At 43.6% G+C, this 22044-nt stretch overlaps 1 protein-coding gene across 1 annotated transcript in view; it reads right to left on the reverse strand.

The window, feature by feature from the left end:
- Positions 1-22044, reverse strand: part of MGAT5 (alpha-1,6-mannosylglycoprotein 6-beta-N-acetylglucosaminyltransferase) — a 183546-nt gene that overhangs the window by 30191 nt on the left and 131311 nt on the right. The window contains exon 11 of the mRNA XM_089683607.1: positions 13588-13737. Within this exon, the coding sequence (XP_089539733.1) occupies positions 13588-13737 (150 nt within the window). The remainder of the gene's footprint in view (positions 1-13587; positions 13738-22044) is intronic.

Genomic DNA, 22044 nt, shown 5'->3' on the forward strand with positions numbered 1-22044 from the left:
TAGTAAATATATTTCTAAAGGAGCTATTGACATGAAATTTTTACATGTTGGTAACAACCCATGCAATCCATACAAAGAAACCAAAACAAATAATAATTGAAGTATTGAATACACTAACTTAAATTTAATACTTGGTACAAAATCCTTTGTAGGTAATGACCGCTTCAATACACCTCCTGTATGGAGAAACTAGTCGCATGCATTTCTCAGGTGTAATTTCGGCCCATTCTTCCACACAAACACTCTTCAAATCTTGAAGGTTCCATGGGCCTCTTCTATGAACTCTGATCTTTAGTTCTTTCCATAGATTTTCTATTGGATTCAAGTCAGGCGATTGGCTGGGCCATTCTAGTAGCTTTATTTTCTTAGAAGCCAATTGAGAGTTTCCTTGGCTTTGTATTTGGGATCATTGTCTTGCTGAAAGGTCCACCCTCGTTTCATCATCATCCTGGTAGGTGGCAGCAGATTTTTATCAAGAATGTCTTGGTACATTTTTCCATTCATCCTTCCAAAGATATGAAGGTTGCCAGTGCCGTATGCTGAAAAACAGCCCCACACCACAATGTTCCAACCTCCACTGTTGGGATGGTGTTTTTAGGGTGATGTGCAGTGCCATTTGACCTCCAAACATGGTGTGTATTATGGCATCCAAAGAGTTCAATTTTGGTCTCATGTGACCAGACTATATTCTCTCAGTATTTTACAGGCTTGTCTAAATGTTGTGCAGCAGACGTTAAACGAGCTTCAACATGCTTTATCTTCAGCAATGGAGTCTTGTGTGGTAAGCGTGCATACGGCGGTTGAGTGCACTATTTCTTGTTTTCTTTTAAATAATTGTATCTGCTAATTCCAGGTCTTTCTGAAGATCTCAAATGGTTCTTGGCTCTGACAACTTCTGATAATTCTTTTCACTCCTCTGTCAGAAATCTTGCGAGGAACACCTGGTCGTGGCTGGTTTATGGTGAAATTATGGGGCAATTATTTTGAAATCGTTCAGTTTTTTTCCTTGTGGTCAATCCAAACCCACATTCAATCACTATTCTATATGGTTCAGTCTACCAAGAAAATAAAGGGGGGGTTGGGGGAATACTACTTTAGTCTGGCTGCTAGTGATCCTGACCTTCACTTTGCCAATATGAAAATACAGAAACATGAAAGTGTGGCAAGTGTGTCACACTGCCTTAAAAAAAAGAAAAAAAAAGAAAAGAAAAGTGGTAGTTTAAAAATGTCCATTTTTCTCATCTCACAAAAGTTGGAAGGAATAAAAAATCTCTACTGCCAGCACACAGGAAATTTCTGAGTCACCCGGGGTCACAGGCGGACTTTGTGAGGGCTCTCCAGGTCTGTGCGTGCCACTCCAAGTACACAGCTCAGAGTCTGGATATTCTCCAAGTATCACATGACATTTCATAAAAAGGGACTCTTTACACTCTGCTGCAAAGAAAGTCACTCGAGCGCACATTTTGTTCTCCCCGTCCCGGAAACCCACATGGCTGAACAGACCTAAAGTAAAAAAAAGTGCCTACTGAATGATCTGTAAGGGGGGACATTTTAGAAGGCCACTTCATCTCACATAAAAGAACTTTGATAGGATTATAATCATAGAATTTTGATGGCTTATTGTATGGAAGGAAGTTTAGAGAAATGTGGCTGAGCGGGTACAGGCTGATAACATTGGTGAAGTATTTTTTTTTCCCAGACATTGCAACCGGCAAGATTGGCTTCAACAACATGGCGCAGCAGTCACTAGATGGCAGTATAGAAGCAGGCAGACGGGATGGAAACAGACAGACGTAGGTCATTCTGTTGCAAGGGAGCCCAAAAAGGTCTTTGGTGCCCAAGTATCATTAACTTTTGTCCTGTGCATACATGTAGAGACCAGAACTGGCACATGTATCTCTGCCCCAGCAATAAATAACAGCTGGCCTACCAGATAAGATGTACAGGGGGTTGGACAAAATTATGGAAACACCAGGTAAAAGAACAAAACTATTACCCGATATGGTGTTGGACTGCCTTTGGCATCCAAGATGGCCTGAATTCTCCTGGGAATTGACAAATATAAGTCTTGGATGGTGGATAATGGAATTGGATACCAATCTTCATGCAAAATCGTTCCAGTTCTCGCAGAGATGCCGGAGGCAGAAAACAAGCCCCACCTTTGTTCTCCTAAATTGACCATAGTGGCTCAATATTAAGGTCTGGCAACTACATCGCCCAGGTAAGATGTAAGACTTCATCTGCATGCTCAACAAACCACAATTTGAAAAAAGCCAGCTGTGTCAATCGGAGCATTATCATCTGGGCGCAGTCAACGGTGCAGTCTTCAGGAAACCATGTCTGCACCATGTGGTGGACAAGGTCGCCCAAACTTTTTACATAGTCGCTGGCAGTGACTTTGCCTTCCAAGTTGATGATGGGGCCTGCAGAATACCAAGATATGGCTTTCCAAACCAGGATTGTGTTCGCCACATGTAAACAGGCAAGGCGGTTGGGAAAAGTGTCAAGCTCGATTTTACAGACAATATGACAGTCTTCCATTGACTGCTAGTCCATGATTTATGGGTGTTGCACCATGCTGTCCTCTTCTGAGCATTAATATCGGTCACTAGTGGTTTGGCAGTTGCAGCTTGCCTGTGAATGTTTTGCTTATGGAGTTCCCTCCACAAAGTTTTTGTGGACACGGGCTTTGGACGACAGATTGAGCTCTGCAGTCACTTTTGCAGTGGTTGTTTTCTTATTCTGGGTCACAATCCTGCGCAATGTCCTATTCTCTTTTGATCAGCTGACCATGTCGACCGTGCTTCTGCTTATCAGATAAGGTTTTCCCAGAAACTGGATATGCCATCATACCTCGTGACACGGCAAATAAATTGACAACATCAATCACAAAGGCACCAAGTGACACCAATAATTTGCCTTTTGAAGCACAGTAAGCTCTGACATGACTCCATACTAGCAGCGCACACAGTAAATGAGGAAGGTGAGGCTTCCCACCTGTTCGCTAGGTGTCTCATCACACAGCAGAAGCAAAAATATGTTACATCACTTCCGCTTTCAATGCAAAACATGTCATCACTTTCACACCTGCAAATCATTTAGTGTTGCCATTTTTTTTTTGTACAACACCTGTAAATGAAACCCATCTTCCACAAAACAGCTTTAAAGTATACGTTCACCTTTGGAACATGTTCCACCCCTTTTTAGTGTGCAACATGCACACTCTCCCCACCCCCCCAGATTCCCCCCCCCCCCGGAAGGCAGATGGAGGATCCTCTCCTCTCCCGCACCCCATGCTATCAAAATCTGAACCGCACAACCATGTGATACGCCACCCACACCGCCGCATCATCATTCAGTCACCGTTTCCTGTGAATGGGTAGGCTACAAGTACCGTTGCTACTGGCGGCTTGTAGTTCTCATTTAACCTAGATGGCACTGGTGAGCGCTCTTGTAGTTCATTTATCTTCCTGCTCTCAAGTACCTGCCTGCCAAGAAGAGTCTACAGGAGTCAGACATTACACGTGCAATCTGCTGATCATGGGTGCAATGCTCTGCAGGCTCCTTAAGGAAAAAAATAAATGCACTTTTTACTTACAAAAAATGTGCATTTTTTTTTTCGAAAAGGTGAACTTAACCTTTAATGTGATGTAGCGTACATGCCCTGTTAAATGTTAAATGTGCCTTTAAAAGCAGCTGCCGGGGAGAAGCAAACACAATAAAATGCCTATATAATCCTATAGGAAGATTTTTGTTTAAATAAATGGTCTGGTGACAGGATCGCTCTAATCCACATTCCATAATTGTGTAAACAATTATTCGTGTGAAAGCCATTATTAGATTGTACAATGGAATGACAAATATTCATTAAAGAATTTCTAAACTACATGCCAAAGGTTTTTGTCACTTCTGAATCTTCCTAAATGGCTCAGTGATGCCAGATTGTACTCCTGTGAACCTTCTAATATTTGGATTACTTATGAAGAAGGCAGGCTACAGTCAATATTGCCCAACACAGCTGTCTGTGCACAGTACACCTGAATAACAGGTCCTTTAAATGGCTTGAATACTACAGTTCTCATACATCAGCACTTTGGTGTAATCAAGGCTGCGGTTAGAAACCACAGGGCCCCATAGAGTCAACCTGACAGGGCCCGGCCCTCCCCTCCCCATAAAAAAACAAACAAAAACAAAACACAGTATACTATGCTTCAGTTATGAATGAACACAGTGAGTGATAGGTATAGATCACTCCTTGTGTTCATTCGGGAAAGAGGCCAGTAAATGTGAGGGGATGCAGTTACTGGAAACCAATCCCCTGTATAGCTCTCTGCAGCAGCTAAAACCAAAGGGAGGAAGAGGAAAAGAGGCCAGCTTTCAGCTACTGCAGAGAGCCATACAGGGGATTGGTAACGACCACCCCCACGCCATAATGATCACCCTCCTTGCCCACATCCAATTCACCCATTTGCCTGGGCCCCGTACAGGAGGGCTGGTGGTACTCCCTTATCCACGGCCCTGGGTGTAATACTTCGATCTTGGCCTCTATAGAGGGTTTTACTTGATGATAAATACCAGCAGCAAGCAACAGTTAAATACCAGTGCCCCAGGCCAAGCCCTTTCTTTTGCTCTCTCTGTGTAAACTGTATACATGCTGCTGACATGTCATATGACCACTAGACCAGGACCTCTGCTTGAAACAGCTCAACTAACCAAGTGACCCCCACCCCATGACATTTCTCAGGCCAATAACCGAACTGCAATTCAGAAGGTCAGTAGCTTTCAAAGGCATTGGACCCTTAACATTATTGCACTGGGAACCCTAAAACCTAATAGATATAATCTAGATGGGAATATTCACCATGGCCAAAAGGTTTGTGGATACCTATTACACCTCATTATGATACAGGATTTATATAGCACAGTTTGCAAAGGTTTACAAAATAAAGTGGGACAGAACAGTTACTAAACAATTCAAAGCAAGAGGGTTAGCAGGACCCCGATCGAGAGAGCTTACAATCTAAAAGAGTATGGCAAGTGATCCAAAAGGTAATAACTGTGAGGGATAAGCTGATGGAGAACTTAGAAGTAAAGTATTTAGATGGAGTGGGGATAATGTTCCTTAAAGAGATGAGTTTCTAGGGATCACCTAGGCAGACAGGGTAGAAGATAGGTGGAAAGATTGGGGTAGAGAGTTCAAAATGATGGGAGGAGGTGACGAAGGAGCTATAGAGAAGGAGTTTGTGATAGGATTGAAAAGGACTATTTGGGTGATATTTTGAGAGGAAGTTGTTGATGGATCTGGGGAAAGAGTTGTAAATGGCTTTATAAGTTGTAAGGAGTTGGAATTTTAAAGGTATGGTGAATGGATAGATTGACAGGGAGGGGTGGGTAGACAATGAACATTTGTTAAGCTGGAAGAGTTTGGCAGCAGCATTCCTGTTGGACTGAAGGAGATGACAACATCTGTAAAGGTAGGCCAACAAGGGGGAAGTTGCAGTAGTCAAGGCAGGAGATGAGTAAATTTGTGGGTATCCCATTCCAAAACTATGGCCATTAAAGTGGTTGTAAAGGCTCGAGGTTTTTTTTTTTTTTTTTTTACCTTGATGCCTGCTATGCATCAAGGTAAAAAAATAAAAAAAAAAAACCTGTGTGCAGCATATCTGCCCCAGAGTGCTGTGCACGAGAGCCTCAGCTGTCCCGCGTGTCTCTCTCTTCATTGGATGAGACAGTAGCGAGTGCCATTGGCTCCCGCAACTGTCAATCACAGCCAGTGAGCCAATGAGGAGAGAGCAGAAGTGCGGGGGCGGAGCCAGGCTGTGTGTGAATGGACACAGAGCAGCGGCTGCGGTGTGCACCTGCTCGGTGCCCCAGAGCAAGCTGCTTGCTCTGGGGGCACTCGACTGGAGGGAGGGGCCAGGAGCACCGGCAGGGGAACCGAGGAGGATCGGGGCTGCTCTGTGCAAAACCATTATACAGAGCAGGTAAGTAGAACATGGATAATTTTTTTTTGCCTTCAAAATCGCATTAATATGGAGTTGGCCCACTTGCAGCTATAACTTTCACTCTTCTTGGAAGGCTTACCACCAGATTTTGGAGTGTTTATGGCAGTTTGTGTCAATTCAGTTAAAACAACATTAGTGAGGTACCTGACCTAACATCAGATACTGATGTTAGATGAGAAGACATGGCTTGTCATCAATGTTCCAATATATCCCGAAGGTGTTCAGGGCTCTGTGAAGGCCACTGGATTTCACCCCACCAAACACATCAAACTATGTCTTTATAGACCTAAACATGTGTACAGAGCAGTCATACCGCAATATTCCTTGAACTGTTACCACAAAAGTTGGAAGTGCACAGTTGTCTAAAATGTATTTGTATGCTGCAGCATTAACAGTACCCTTCAATGGAAACTCTTGAACTTCGTCTGGAGGGGTGTCCGCATTCTTTTAGCCATATAGGTAGTAGGTGATGGTCAGGGGTCCATAAAATTTTGGCCATACAGCATATGAGTGTGTGTGTGTGTGTGTGTGTGTGTGTGTGTGTGTGTGTGTGTGTGTGTGTGTGTGTGTGTGTGTGTGTGTGTGTGTGTATATATATCCATCCCTATCTCTCTCTCTCTCTATATAGATATATATATCTATAGATATATATACACACACACACACACACTTATTAAATATATCAGTCACTATACAGAAGTTGACAGTGCACTGCAGATGTTACTAACAGGGCTGCCAGGGAGATACTTCCCTGAGGTTACCAGAGAGTGAGATTTCCAAATGGGAAAAACGTCCTGTGTGGGAGATGCAGATTCACACCATATATTTTCCTTAGAAGGTCACAAATGGTCTCATTGTGGCAGATAATTCCCAAAATATAAAGCTCCTTATTAACATCTTTTTCTGTGCACAAATTCAATAAAATGTGAAACACAGGCTCTCTTTTCATCATCCCAGCATTTGTGTTCTAAGTGTATGCAACAACATTAGCATACAATGGTGTATTATAAACGAGTATTATAAACTATTATTATACCCTTGTACAGCTTTAAATTGATATGTATAATGTTCTGTCCAGCTCTTAAGGGAATAAATGTTATTATTTGCACACAATGCAGTGCTATTTACTCATTCAATGACACAGGGAAAGTCTTATTTTGATTGGAGAGGAGTAGCCGTTGTGATCTGCTTGCATAGCACTATAAGGTATTAGAGGAGTAAATAGACGGGATTAGTGAAGCATTATGCTCAGAACACACAAGTGCTATTATTGGTTACAGCACAATCTGCTCGCCTGTAAACCATATATTGTACATCCGGTCTTTAGAGATCATCGTGAACCACATCAATGACACATTTTACAAAAACCTGACCACAACCTAAAATGAAACCCACACTCCGACTTTCCAATATGTAGATTTTGTAAAGACAGCAAACTCCTATATAAGCTGTCACTTTTGCCAAACACCCACACTGTTATTATACCATTTTGCTCATTTATATGAAGCCAACACTTTAGCTGTGATCCGCAGTGATGGGGAAGGAAGTCCATTAAAGTTGAGCATACAACTGATCAACCACAACATTATGACCACTGACCGGTAAAGTGAACAATTATCTTGTTACAATGGCAGCTGAAAATGGGTGGGATATATTGGGCAGCAAGTGAACCTGTCCCCAAAGTTGATGTGTTGAAAGCAGAAAAAAATGGCCAAGCATAAGGTTTTGAGTGACTTTAGCCATTACAGTTTTGGCCTTTTGTTAGACGACTGGGTCAGAGCAACTTCAACACTGCAGCTTTTGTGGGGTGTTCCTAGTCTGCAGTGGTCAGGACCAACCAAATGTGGTCAAGAAGGAAAATTGGTGAACTGGCGACAGGGTCATGGGCAGCCAAGGCTCACTGATGCACATAGGGAGCACGGACTAACCTGTGTAGTCCAATCCAATAGAAGATCTACTGGAGCTCAAATTGCTGAAAATGTTAATGTTGGTTCCAATAGAAAGATGTCAGAGCACACAGTAAATTGCAGTTTGTTGTGTATGCAGCTGCATAGTCGCAGACCGGTGAGGGGTACCTGTGCTGACCCATGTCCACAGCCAATAGCACCTACAATGGGCACGTGAGCATCAGAACTGGACCACAGAGCAATGGAAGATGTCCCTATGTACTGGATGTCCGGGTGCATGTGTGTCACTTACCTGGGCAAGAGAGCTCCAGGATGCAGTATGGGAAGTCCGATCCATGGAGTTTCCACTTTGCAGCTTACAGGACTTAAAAGGATCTGCTACTGACGGCTTGGTACCAGATACTACAGCCAGGGCAGGTGTTCGATATCACGGGGCCCCATACAGCCTACCCGACAGGGCCCCCCCACCGCCAGAGAAAATCTCAAAATTATATTTATGGTAAAAATACACTAAAAACATTAATGTACACAATCCCAAAATTCCTGTTAAATCTAAAATGATAAAACCGTACTGAGTTAATTAAAAAAAAAAAAGCTCTGTGTGTAATTGAGGTCTTGGGGCTCATTGATATGGGTGCTGTGGCCTGTAAAGTGTGAATCATTTTTTTTTGTGGCTGAAGCCGCTTGGAGCAGTTTGCAGGCAACCTATGTTACACTATAGAAATGCTGCAGGTCCTAATTTGACAGGCATATGGGTGCAGGTGTACAGCCCTGAACTCAGACAGTGAGCATTCAGGGCCACTTCCCCACACCTGCACACCTGTCAGATTAAAACCTGTGTTCATACAGCTGCTGTGTCCCCATAGCGTAACAGGTGGCTCCAGCCATGTGAACAACCCACTCATTCATGCTGTACAGGCCAGTGTGAATGTGGCATTTTTGACAATTTTTTTTTCCTCAGCCCATTAATTTCAATGGGCTGCCTACCATGTGGGAACATGCAAAAATACTAAAGGGGTATTATTTTAAAAGTGTGTTGCACCTAACCACACAGTAGTGTGGTACCATGCGTTTTGGTGGCTGTGAATGCGTCTGTGTTTACTAAATGTGTTTAAGTATTCATGGTACCTGCGCACATCTGCAAAAGGGCATTGCATTTCTATGCTGTGCAGGAAAATTCATGCGTTTCTGCACCACAAATGGTGTGAACAAGTCCTAAGGGCCGGTTCACACTATAGAAATGCAGTCTAGATGTGTTCCGGATACGTTTTTGCATGCATGTTTTTGATGCATTCCAGTGTGTTTTGTATGCATTCCAGTTCATTTTTCCCCTCTTTTTCTTTAATTTAAATAGGGACATGTGCATTCCAGTGTATTTTTGATGCATTTTAACGTGTTCCAGTACAGTTCTGTGCAGAACAAAATGTAGCCTGTTCTACTTTTTTTTTCTGCAACCGAAACTGAAAGCACTGATGTAAACTGTGACATTGATCACCATATAACCTACTTTCTGTGCATTTTGGATGCAGAAAAAAAGCAACTGAAACGCATGGAGTGTGAACTGGCTCTAAAGGTTATTATAGGTAAGGGAACGGGACTGACCAGGAATTGTGAATTCAATCAGACTAGTAGCGAGTTAGGAATCTTATCATAATGCTAGATTTGAGCTGTAAGTGATAGGAAACTAGACATTAACTAGATCAGTAAATAAATAAAAAGAGTTGAGCAGTGATGTATAGGGAATAGGTGATGACAGTGGGGGGGAGGGGGTCAAGTTGTATAAGGAAAGAGAGGTTTGTATCAGTGAACAGAAAGGGGTCAGCAGCCTGGGGGAGAGGAGAGAAACAAAGTTGCAATCATATGTACACAGAAGGAAACTTGAAAGTGTCAAACTTGTGGAGCAGACTGACAGGAGGCCAACAATGGAATTTAGCAGCTGCAGATGGACTTGTCAGCTGCCCAGGCCACCTTCTCCAGCCGGGCCCCCTACAGAAGGGCCAGGGATAACCCCTTATCAGGGGTCCTGACGGCAACATACCTTCAGAGGTCTAGTGGAGTCCATGTCTTGATGGGTTAGGGCTGTTTTGGTGGCATAAGGCGGACCTACTCAGTCAGTTCTAGACGGCATCTGATTGGTCAGCAGCTAACCAATCAGATGCTGTCTAGCCTGACCGGTCATTGCTGCAAGGCGAGGAAAGAAAGCAGTGGGGATTTCAAATCCCAGCTGCTTCCTCTTCTCTCCTACCACCGACACGCAGCATGGGATGCCTGCAAGGAGGTTTCACCCACTGCTCCAGTGTGAACTCTGGCTATGACATGCCCGGGTTCACACAGGAGCAGTGGGGAAAGCGCATGCGATTTGGAGAGGAATTGCATTTTTGTTCAAATCACATGCTATTCTTTGCTGTGCAATTTGCATCCATTAACACAAATCACACCGCAAAGTATTGGTACTGGCAATTATTATTTATTGGCACCTGTACTCGCCAATAAAAAACCCGGTATTGGTTTTCTACTAGTCCCTACTTCTTATAAACCCAACAGTCAAAAAACCCTGCCATTGTGACACACTAGACATATCTGCACCTTTCCATGCAGAGGAATGCATTGTTTTGTATGTATAAAATACACAACACCATTGGCCTTTTTCTCAGGTTCTTTTGAACTTATAAACTGGATAGAAAAACAGATTCCCAGGTGGTGCTTATGTTGGTACTTCAGTATCCTGGTTACTTGGACTCACGCAAGTCCTTTTGTCTGAAATGAATACAACAGCATATGTCTAATTGCATGGAGACTACTACGGCTTGGATCCACAAAAGTGAACTTGTCTCTGTTCAAAGTAAACTGATCATAAAAGGAAAGGAGCACGACAGGTCACAAGAACCTTTCCACGTACGCAGACTCAGAGGTAAACATTTGCTTACATGTCCAATGGTTACAGCTCCTGCTGTACTTTGACGTCTCTATGGATGAAGCACTGCAAGTATACCCCTGTTGATATGTTGTTCATGTCTCTGACCCCCTCTTCACCTAGTCATTCACAAAGCAAATGGTCTCCGACTTAATTTGTGATCTTCCGGAAGAGGGAGACAGATATAACCGCAGCTCTGGGGTCCGAGACCTGCAGAATTTCCATCTGCAGTGGCCCAAAAGCATAGCAGGAGCTGTACTGTTCATCACGTTGAAACTAGTTTTGCCTTTATGAATGAAGATTGGCAGCGGAAGCAAGCTTACTAATCTACGCCTGGGAAGGTTCTTGAACCCATAGCTGGGCTTTAATGAAAAAAAAGTTGACATCCAAGCACATCACCAAAGTATTTTTTACTCTGTTTGTCCAGTCCAGTGATTCACACACCTCTTCCACCTTAGAGAGTCAGGTGGGTATCACCCAGGTCTCAGATTCAGCTTTGAAACTTATCAATGTTACTTACCTCCAACCATATTAACTGAATAATCAGCAGAATCTTTGCTTATTCATTTTCCCAATAATCAGGTAGGCCTCACAGGACACAGTAAACTTGAATAGGGAAACACTGGTGTCACCTGCCTGGCTATGCATTGTGTGAACCACAAAACTTAAGCCAGCCATAGATGGATCAAATCGATCCCATCTATTGGCAGGCTGGTTGTATTGAAGTCGTTCCATTGATCAACTTCAGTACAACCAGCTTGTTTTTTTTTTCCTTTTGACCACTGCCGGCGACTATAGCCACCAGCAGTGAACACTGTGTTCTGGAGCAGGGAAGGCTCCCTGTCGGCAGAACACAATAGTGCTGCAGGAGAGTTTTACCCCCATCAATACTATGTTGGAAGAATCAAGCAATTTTCCTGCAAACCTTTGGTTGCAGGAAAGAAAGTAGTATAATAGTATGAAAGAAAGAAAAAAACTCAATTCTTCTCCAGGCAGTGCTTTCAACTAAAACAATTGATGCTATAAAATCACCCAGTGATAGGTGAAAATATCAACCTTCACAGTGAATACTTAACCCCTTCACGCCTAAAGGGTAAAACACATCTAAATGCCTAAGCACAATTTTGCAACATTGACATGCGTTAGTAAAACCGTGCATATCATCACAACTACTTTGAACACCCGGGTGAATTATACCGCGTTTTTTTCAGGAGAAATTGGGCTTTCATTTGGTGGTAAATGGTAATGGATATCTCCTGATTTTTTTTTATTTTTATTATCAAAGGAAAACTTGCCCAAAATAGTAAAAAACAATTTTTTTTTTTATTTAGCTGTGTGTTTCTTGTTACTACCATAACCTACCACCAAAGAACAACTCAAAAGAAATTCTACAGCTCTTGACGATCGCAGCGATAGCTTATATGTGTATGTTATTTATTGTTTGTACCCGCAGTACAGCCTAGAAACATTAGTGTGCATCAAAGCGCTGAGCAAACTGTTGGCGCTATATAAATCCTGTATAATAATAAAAATAATTTTGTTTTTGTCTTTTTTTTTTTTTTACCTAAAAACACACTGACAGACACTATTTAAAAAAAAAATCCTGACCTTTGACCTTGACCCAAACACTAACCCTAGCACTGAACTAGATCAAACCTTGATCTAAGTATTTTATTTTTTAATACTTCTTTAATATTTTTTTTACAAACTTTTTTTTTCCTCTCTCTGCCAGGATCTATCTCCATTCATAGAGAGAAAAAAAAACAAGGGGGCCGGGCTGTACAGTGACTAATCACTGTAACAGCCAATCAGAGGCCACCACAGCGATCGTGTGACCTGGAATCGGGGGTTACGATCGTTAAAACGGGACCCGGGGTTCTCAGTGACACCGCGGTCTTTGTGCTGGGAGCACGCTGTGCGGCGCGCTCCCAACAAAAAAAGACAAATATGCGGCCCCACGGAAAAAAGCCCAGTTCTGTGAGGCCACATATTTGTGTTACGTTGGCGTCAAGGGGTTAAATTCCAAAACAGTAAAATGAGAGGCAAAAGGAGCTGGTGAGAGTTGAACCGTAAGGGGAGTGAATGTCACTGTTCAAACTGTGGTGAAGTGGATTTGAAGAATAAGAAGCACTGGGCAATTTGAATGCATGAAAAGGTCCGATTGAAAAAGACATTTTTTTGAAATTATTTTGGACTTAAAGCATTCACTGTAAAGGTTTGTTATTTTCGCTTATTACTGGGCAATTTATTTCATCAATTATTTTAGCTGAAAGCACTGCCTGGAGAAAATTAGTTTTTTCTTTTTATTTCGTGTTAATGTTTTAAAGGTTTATAGTAGCCGCTTTCACTTTAAGGTATTATAGATTAGTTTAAGTGGTGAGGGATTCTAAGCACAGTAGCATTTCCGAATTTCAGTAGAATTGTGTGGCCTGCTTTATAATTCTACTTTACCAATCCTTTGGCAAGTAAGTAAAGCTACAGCTTTAAATATGTCAACTTTTTTTGCCATTTGATTAGAGTTCCACTTTAAAAGCAGGTGCCAAGTGAATCCCACACATGCCTTGAAAGATCAGTGCAGATAGCTCTTCCCATCTACTTTTAGCTGTCAAGGGCAGTTTTATCTTCGTGTTGGGCCTATGTTCTATTTATACATTCAGCTTCCATAATTATGTACATTGCAACTACAGTTGCAAACCCATCCGTGTGTGATCACTGTACACCTAGTTGCCACGAAACCTCACTGAAGAAACAGACAACTCACTTTAGTTTCCCGGAGCAGGAACTGCAGGTCTCGACCACTCAAGATCCCATGATTCTTCACATAATTGGGCATATGGACCGTACCCTTCTCATGTACAGTACCATGTACCTCCATATAGGTGTGGATGATGTCCAAATAAGTGTTCTTATCCTGCAAAATAGAAGATGGCACTAGATGAGCACAGGTAAAAAGAGCTGACTGCACAATTTCACACCAGATGGCAGCTGAGGACCACCAGAATTGCGTGACAGCATTGTGACTACACCAATAATACGACAAGGGATTATGGGTAAGAATGCAGAGGAGGCAGTAGTCATTGTTCAGTATCTGTATCAAAGAGTGGGATGAGTCAGAAGGACACAGATGTAAAATAGGTTGAAAAATGTAATAACCGACTGGAAAAACCCAGCAATTTCAGTTAGATAATGCACCACTTCGTCCAGAAAATTGTTGCAATTACAAATGTTTAGGGATTCTCATGTTTATTTCTTTTGTTTGTATTGGTATGACAAAAAAAAGTGGAGAAACAAAAAGTCAAATCTGACACATTCCATGAAACCCCCAAAAATGGAGTGTATAAAATTATTGGCACCCTCAATTTAATATTTGGTAGCAGAACCCTTGGAAAAAATAAGTGACATCAATGGCTTCCTGTAACCATCATTAAGTTTCTTCCACCTCTCTAGTGGAATTTTGGAGCACTCTTCTTACACCAACTGCTCCAGGTCTCTCAGATTGGAAGGGTTCCTTTTCCCAAATGCTGTTGTGAGATCTCTCATGTGCTCTATGGGATTGAGACCTGGACTCATTGCTGGCCAGTTCAGAACTCTTCAGCACTTAGTATGAAACCATTTCTGGGTGCTTTTTGACGTGTGCTTTGGGTCATTGCCCTGCTGTACGACCTCTGATGGAGACCCAACTTTCTGACACTGGGCCCTACATTTCACCCCGGAATTCTTTGGTAGTATGTAGCTTTCATAATGCCATGCACACGGTCAAGACATCCAGTGCCTAAAGCAGCAAAGCAACCCCAAAACATCAGAGAATCGCCATCATGTTTGACTGTAGGGACTGCATTCTTTTCTTTAAAGGCCTCATTGCTTTTTCTGAAACCAGCAGAATGATGAGCTTTACCAAAAACTCTGTAATATTGTCTTGTCTGTCCACAGCACATTCTCCCAAAAGGATTTTGGCTTCCTCAGGTAAGTTTTGGCAAACTCCAATTTTGTTTTTTTACGTTTGTGTCAGCAGTGGGGTCCTCCTGGGTTTCCTACCAGAACGTCCCTTTTCATTGAGATGGCAACGAATAGTACAAACTGTTGTACCCTGTGCCTGAAGGACAGCTTGACTGTCTGGAAATTGATTGAGATTCTTTATTCACCAAACAATCCTTCGTTGCAAACTTTGATCGATGTTTCTGTTTTGTCCACATCCAGGGAGATTAGTTACAGTGCCATGTAAACTTCTTGAGAATGTTGCACACAGTGGACACAGGAACATTAAGATCTCTGGAGATGGACATGTAACCTTGAGATTGGCCATGCTTTTCCACAATTTTTGTTCCTCAGACAATTCTTTGCTGCTCTCTCTCTTCTCCATGTGGCACACAGACACACAACAGAAAGGTTGAGTCAATGTTTCACTGGTTGCCGGTGTAATTTCTATATTGTCAGCACCTGTTAATTCATACAGGTGAGTTTAGTTACAAATTACAGAAGCATCACAACCTTGGAATCCTTCCTATTTTGGAGTACAGTTTTGAAGAACTTTGTCCTGTCCATTCTTGGTGTTTTGCTTGGAATGTGTCAGATTTGGCTTGTTGTTTCTCCACTTTGTGTCATACCAATACAAACAAAAAGAAATAAACATAAAAATGCCTAAACATTTGTAATTACAACAATTTCCTGGGCAAAGTGGTGCATTATCTGATAGAAATGCAGGGGTGCCAAGATTTTTGGCCATGACTGTATATTGCAGAAATTAGAACTGTTGCTCTAACAAGTTTCATCTAATGTTGACTCAATGTTTAAATCACCTGGATGAAGTTATGCCCCGTAAACAAGCCCAGTACAAGCAGGAAGTGTGACAAAGGTGAACATTAATTTGAAAGAAAACCATTACAGCTGTGTTCATATGTTTAAACAGCACATGGGCATTAAAGCGGAGTTCCACTCACCCTGTCAAAAAATAAATGTCAGCAGCTACAAAAACTGTAGCTGCTACTTTTAAAAAAACAGCCTCTTACCTGTCCCTCGGTGTGTCCCCTGCAGCCCATTTCACTGGCCTTCCTGTATTCCAGGAGGCCGGCATCTTCAGTGTGGGTACCCAGCTGTGCAGCTTGTGACTTCACAGCCGGGTACCCACTGTGCATGCGCGAGTAGCGCTGTGCTTCATGAATGGTCCTTTAGTCTTCTGGGACCCGTCACGTGTCCCAGAAGACTACAGGGAGGGAGGACACCTTCCGTTTGCGGGTACCTGTCAAATTTGGGTACCCGCTCCCCCTCCTGCCCCCCAAAGGTGTCAATTCTTAATGGGGAACGGGGGAGCAGTCCTTAAAGCGGAACTTCCCCTTTTAGGTGGAGCTCTGCTTTAAGTTATGTTAAATATTATGCTTACCAAAAAGCCTGGCAGAGGCAAGCCATAAATCGTACAAGTTGTTTCCAGTGGCTTAAGCAGTTTACAACTTCTATGCAAAAATCATTCCACGTGTCATAAATCCTCTATTATTGGCTGCAGCTGCAGAATGGTCACTGAGGAACCAGCGAATGCTCCATCTCAGCCCTGCAAGGCAACACTAAGATGCCCGATAAGAAAGTTCCGTTTTGATTGGAGTGGAAAGGGCTAGAACACCTATCAGGTTTTAACTGCTATCCAGGGCACCTTTAGAGGTTTAGTTGGCCATACATGGAGTAATTAACTGGCTGAAATGCGAACCGTTCATGATTTTTCTCTCTAAATGCTTATGTGGAGCTGATCAGCATGCCTGGAAGAATATGAGGAGTGTTCCTTCACTGTGGCCTGTGAGCCACCACCTAGGAAAAGCCTGGGGATTGCCCACCCTCCCTTTGCTCCCATACCCAATGACAAGGTCAGAAAGTGTTCTTCATAGCACTACATGTGACGTACTATAGTAATGGCACTTACTGAACGGCTGCAGGATTACATATACTGAATATTATGCCTGGCCTTTTGGTGATGATATAATATATCAACGGATTAGAGAAGTTTGATTAAGCTACACTATATTGCCATAAGTATTAGGACACCCCTCCAAATCATTGGATTCAGGTGTTCCAATCACCTCCATGGCCACAGGTGTAAAAAATCAAGCACAGAGGCATGCAGACTGCTTCTACAAACATTTGTGAAAGAATGGGTCGTTCTTAGGAGCTCAGTGAATTCAAGCGTGGTCCCGTGATAGGTTGTCACCTGTGCAATAAGTCCATCCGTGACATTTCCTGGCTACTAAATATTCCACGACCAACTGTTAGTGGGATTATAACAAAGTGGAAGCAACTGGGAACAACAGCAACTCAGCCACCATGTGGTAGGCCACGTCACATGATAGAGCGGGGTCAGCGCATGCTGAAGCACACAGTGCGCAGAAGTCGCCAACTGTCTGCAGAGTCAATAGGTAAAAACTGTGTGCACAAAGTCAGATACAGTGGCCCCTTCCTGTTACAACATGACTGCGCACCAGTGCACAAAGCAAGGTCCATAAAGACATGGAGGAGCGAGTTTGGGGTGGAGGAACTTGACTGGCCTGCACAGAGTCCTGACCTCAACCCGATAGAACACCTTTGGGATGAATTAGAGTGGAGACTGTGAGCCAGGCCTCCTCCCCCGACATCAGTGCCTGACCTCACAAATGCTCTTCTGGAAGAATGGTGAAACCTTCCCATAGACACCCTCCTAAACCTTGTGGATGGCCTTCCCAGAAGAGTTGAAGCTGTTATAGCAGCAAAGGGCGGGGCCAACTCAATATTGAACCCTACGGACCAAGACTGGGATGCCATTAACGTTCATGTGCGTGTAAAGGCAGGCCGACCAATACTTTTGGCAATATAGTGTATGTCTAGATACATGTAAATACTTTTACACAGTAAAGTACTTACATTTTAAATTTTTATTTAATTCAGTTTTTATTCTCATGTTCCACTGGCCACCAACCCAGAGATGTAGGTCTAAGAGTAAGCTTATGTGTTGTAACCAAAACCACAGGGTATATTATTCACTCATGCCCCATTAAAAAGGAAAATGAATGCAGAGACTTGTCCAGTCTGGTTGGCTTACTGGCTGAACCATATGGAGGAAAACTTAAAGTGCGTAAAAATAAAAATGCTCAGACAAAACATTTAAGGGGGCGAATTTAATATAATATATACAATATAGGCTGTGTGTATTCTTTATCTCTGTATCCTATAAAGCGATCCACAACACCACACAAACAGGTTATACTTACCTGCTCTGTGCAATGGTTTTGCACAAAGCAGCCCCAATCCTCTTTTTGTGGGTTCCCCACTGGCAGTCCTGGCTCCCCCCCCCCCCCCCCGAGTGCCCCCCAATAGCAAGCTACTATGGGGGTACCCAAGCTCCACTCCTGTGGATGGACCATGTCCATTCACACACAGAGCATAGCTTGGCCCCACCCCTCACTCACTCATTGCCACACTGGCTGTGATTGACAGCAGCAGGAGCCAATGGCTCTTGTGGCTGTGTAAGCCAATAAGCCAATGAAGAGAAACGGGGAGAGCATGCACATTACTGGATTGAGATGGTGCTTCAGTAAATAGGGGTGGGGGTGGGGCAGCTGCACCCAGAGGATATTTTTACCTTAATGCATAGAATGCATTAAGGAAAAAAAAAAAAAAAAAAAAGCTTCCCTCCATATACACACACACTTTTTTCCTTTCCTAAAAAATGAACTAGAGTTCCTCTTTAAAACTTCACAAATTCGCAATATTTTACATGACAGAGGACAGGGGAGGTCTAATCATATAGATAAGGTGCATTTTCAGTGCCAAGAGTAAGCTGCTGCTAAATGCTTCCTAATACCATTAAATCCCAAAATATCCTCTACAATACATTAAAGCATTCCCCCCTCCCCCACAATGATTAACACTGCCTAGCAGGAGCCAAAGAGTAGGTAATGAGAATTTCCCATATTTAACACCATAAAACATTGGGGAAGTAAGCACTTGAAGCTTTAATCCAGGCAATCCGCCAAATACGCCACTAAAAACACATTGGAAATATTTTACCTAAAAGATTTCTATTCCGATCCACCCAGCCACAAGATTTATACAGCCCTGCCACACAGTGACTTGACTTCTCTGTACTGTAGTTAAGCAATACAGACTGGGCACCTAACACCCCCCCTGGTAACTGTACACTGAATGAGAAGCAACAGATTGAGGTCACCACCCTGCTCTCTGAATTCAGCCTGCTGTCAGCTGAACACGGGTTAAAGGAGTGCAGAACAGACTGCACTCTCCTGTGATTGATAGGAGAAGTACAGGCAAATGTGCTTTGGCTGTACTTCATTATTTGAAAAACACCTAAATGAGCAAATACAAAAACCACAATAATAAATCAGTATCTAAAGGCAAAACTTTTCTTCTCATTTTGGAGTAAGAGGGTTATAACCCCTGTCCTGTCCGTTTTTGACAATTCTGTCCTACGTGGCAGACTTCCCTTCACATTCTGTCCCACCGCCAAAACAGGAAGTGCAAAGAAATCCCTCCAAAGTGAGGGAATCCTGGTGTGCCAAAAGAATTAGTGTCCCCACTGGAAGATTTCCCCTCTATTACTGTTCCAGTGTCAACCCCAAATTTGGGATTTTTTTTTCACTTTCAATGAGAATGGTAAACAGGAGAAATAATGAGTGAATCTCCTTAATGGGGTGGGGGGTACTGACTGACAGGGGTTCTAATCCCTCTCCACTCTATCCAAAACTTAAATACGTTTTGCTTTTAGTTACACTAACACAACCTGACCCTAATAATGTGGTGCCTATACATCTGACTCTCCAAACTCACCCTCCTAAACCTGAAAGTGGTTCTAAAGGCTGAAAGTTTTCTACCTTCATGCATTCTAAAAAATGCTCCCTCCTCATACACAGCAGCAAGAGCCATTAATCCTGCTGCTGCCAATCAAAGCCAGTGAGGTAGGTGTGTGTGTGTGTAGGTGTGTGTGTGTAGGTGTGTGTGTGTAGGTGTGTGTGTGTAGGTGTGTGAGTGTAGGTGTGTGAGTGTAGGTGTGTGAGTGTAGGTGTGTGTGCAGGTGTGTAGGTGTGTGTGCAGGTGTGTAGGTGTGTGTGCAGGTGTGTAGGTGTGTGTGTGTAGGTGTGTGTGTGTAGGTGTGTAGGTGTGTGTATGTAGGTGTGTGTGTGTAGGTGTGTAGGTGTGTGTATGTAGGTGTGTAGGTGTGTGTAGGTGTGTGTGTAGGTGTGTGTAGGTGTGTGTGTAGGTGTGTGTAGGTGTGTGTGTAGGTGTGTGTAGGTGTGTGTGTAGGTGTGTAGGTGTGTGTGTAGGTGTGTAGGTGTGTGTGTAGGTGTGTGTGTAGGTGTGTAGGTGTGGGTGTAGGTGTGTAGGTGTGGGTGTAGGTGTGTGTGTAGGTGTGTAGGTGTGGGTGTAGGTGTGTGTGTAGGTGTGGGTGTAGGTGTGTGTGTAGGTGTGTAGGTGTAGGTGTGTGTGTAGGTGTGTGTGTAGGTGTGTGTGTAGGTGTGGGTGTGTGTGTAGGTGTGGGTGTAGGTGTGGGTGTGTGTGTGTAGGTGTGGGTGTGTGAACGTAGGTGTGGGTGTGTGAGCGTAGGTGTGGGTGTGTGAGCGTAGGTGTGGGTGTGTGAGCGTAGGTGTGGGTGTGTGAGCGTAGGTGTGGGTGTGTGAGCGTAGGTGTGGGTGTGTGAGCGTAGGTGTGGGTGTGAGCGTAGGTGTGGGTGTGAGCGTAGGTGTGTGTGTGAGCGTAGGTGTGTGTGTGAGCGTAGGTGTGTGTGTGAGCGTAGGTGTGTGTGTGAGCGTAGGTGTGTGTGTGCGCGTAGGTGTGTGTGTGCGCGTAGGTGTGTGTGTGCGCGTAGGTGTGTGCGCGCGTAGGTGTGTGCGATTAGTGGTGTGCGATTAGTGGTGTGCGATTAGTGGTGTGCGATTAGTGGTGTGTAGGCGTAGGTGTGTGTGTGGGCGTAGGTGTGTGTGTGGGCGTAGGTGTGTGTGTGGGCGTAGGTGTGTGTGTGGGCGTAGGTGTGTGTGTGGGCGTAGGTGTGTGTGTGGGCGTAGGTGTGTGTGTGGGCGTAGGTGTGTGTAGGTGTGGCCTTGCTCTGTCTCTCAGACACACAGAGGTGGGTCATGAGCGACCACACACGTGACCCCCAGAGCAAGCAGCTTGCTCTGGGGGCACTCAGCAGGGAGGAGAGGCCAGGAGCGCCAGTGGGGCACCCGGGTAGAGAAGGATTGGGGCTGCTCTGTGCAAAACCATTACTCGGAGCAGGCAAGAAAAAAAAAAAAGTTATAAAGTGAATCTTTAGTATCACTTTAAACTGACTCTAGCCCCCTCCCCCATACTTGGCACTTGCACTAATGTAAACTGCTGAAGTACATTAATCTAAGTGGTTCTGTATACGGCCTCTGGCCTACGCGGAGGCCCCCCATTCTGAATCTACGCTGTTTGCTGATGGTTCTATGCACAGAGATATTGGCAGTGAACAATAAGTGACGAAAGCTACTAATCTGCTGTTTGGTAATCTAGACAAGGATGAAGCCTCATCTAGTTTTACAGATAAGGCGGTTTTTAATAAGATGCAGATAAGAAGATAAACTAGGGGAATAAAGCTGACCACAGACAGTGGAGGACACCTGGAGATGTCGCCAATCTCTGATACACCTCATCATTCAACTCCAAAAGTAAACAATTTAGGAGTATTGATTTTCATCTGGTGATCCTGCCAGTAACATTTCCTGTCCTATGGTGATGATGCTCAAAATATCTATGGAGGAGCAGTGTTCCATAAGGGATAATATTTGTATTGCGATTCTGCAGGTCTTAAAACAGATGGGCCTCATGCACATGGGCGCCAGGGGCCATACAACGTAAAAAAAAACAAGCAGCATCCAGGGTGAATGTTTACTGGAATAGACCCACATACAGCCATTGATTTCAACAGGCAGCTGTATACAGCACCTGTAGCTTCTGGGCAAGGAAATGCGCCCAAATGTTACCTCGTACAGCACCAGGCCCCCAGGTGCAAGAGGCTCAGACCCCATTCATACACAAGTGCTTTGTAGTTTGAAACTTACAACCCCAAACTCAAAAAAAAAAAAAAGAAAAAAAGTCCATTGCAATGTAATGATGGCCGCTCTCATATGAACGCTCAGGTGCCTGTAGCATGACGCCTGATGCGCCAAAAGCTACATAAGCCATTGCTGAGGAACATTTAGGTGTTTTGCCCCCACAGAATTTAAACGCT

The sequence above is a fragment of the Staurois parvus genome, unplaced genomic scaffold, assembly GCF_062004578.1.
Source record: "Staurois parvus isolate SC_StPar_1 unplaced genomic scaffold, SC_StPar_1.0 ptg000315l, whole genome shotgun sequence".
Lineage (NCBI taxonomy): Eukaryota > Metazoa > Chordata > Amphibia > Anura > Ranidae > Staurois > Staurois parvus.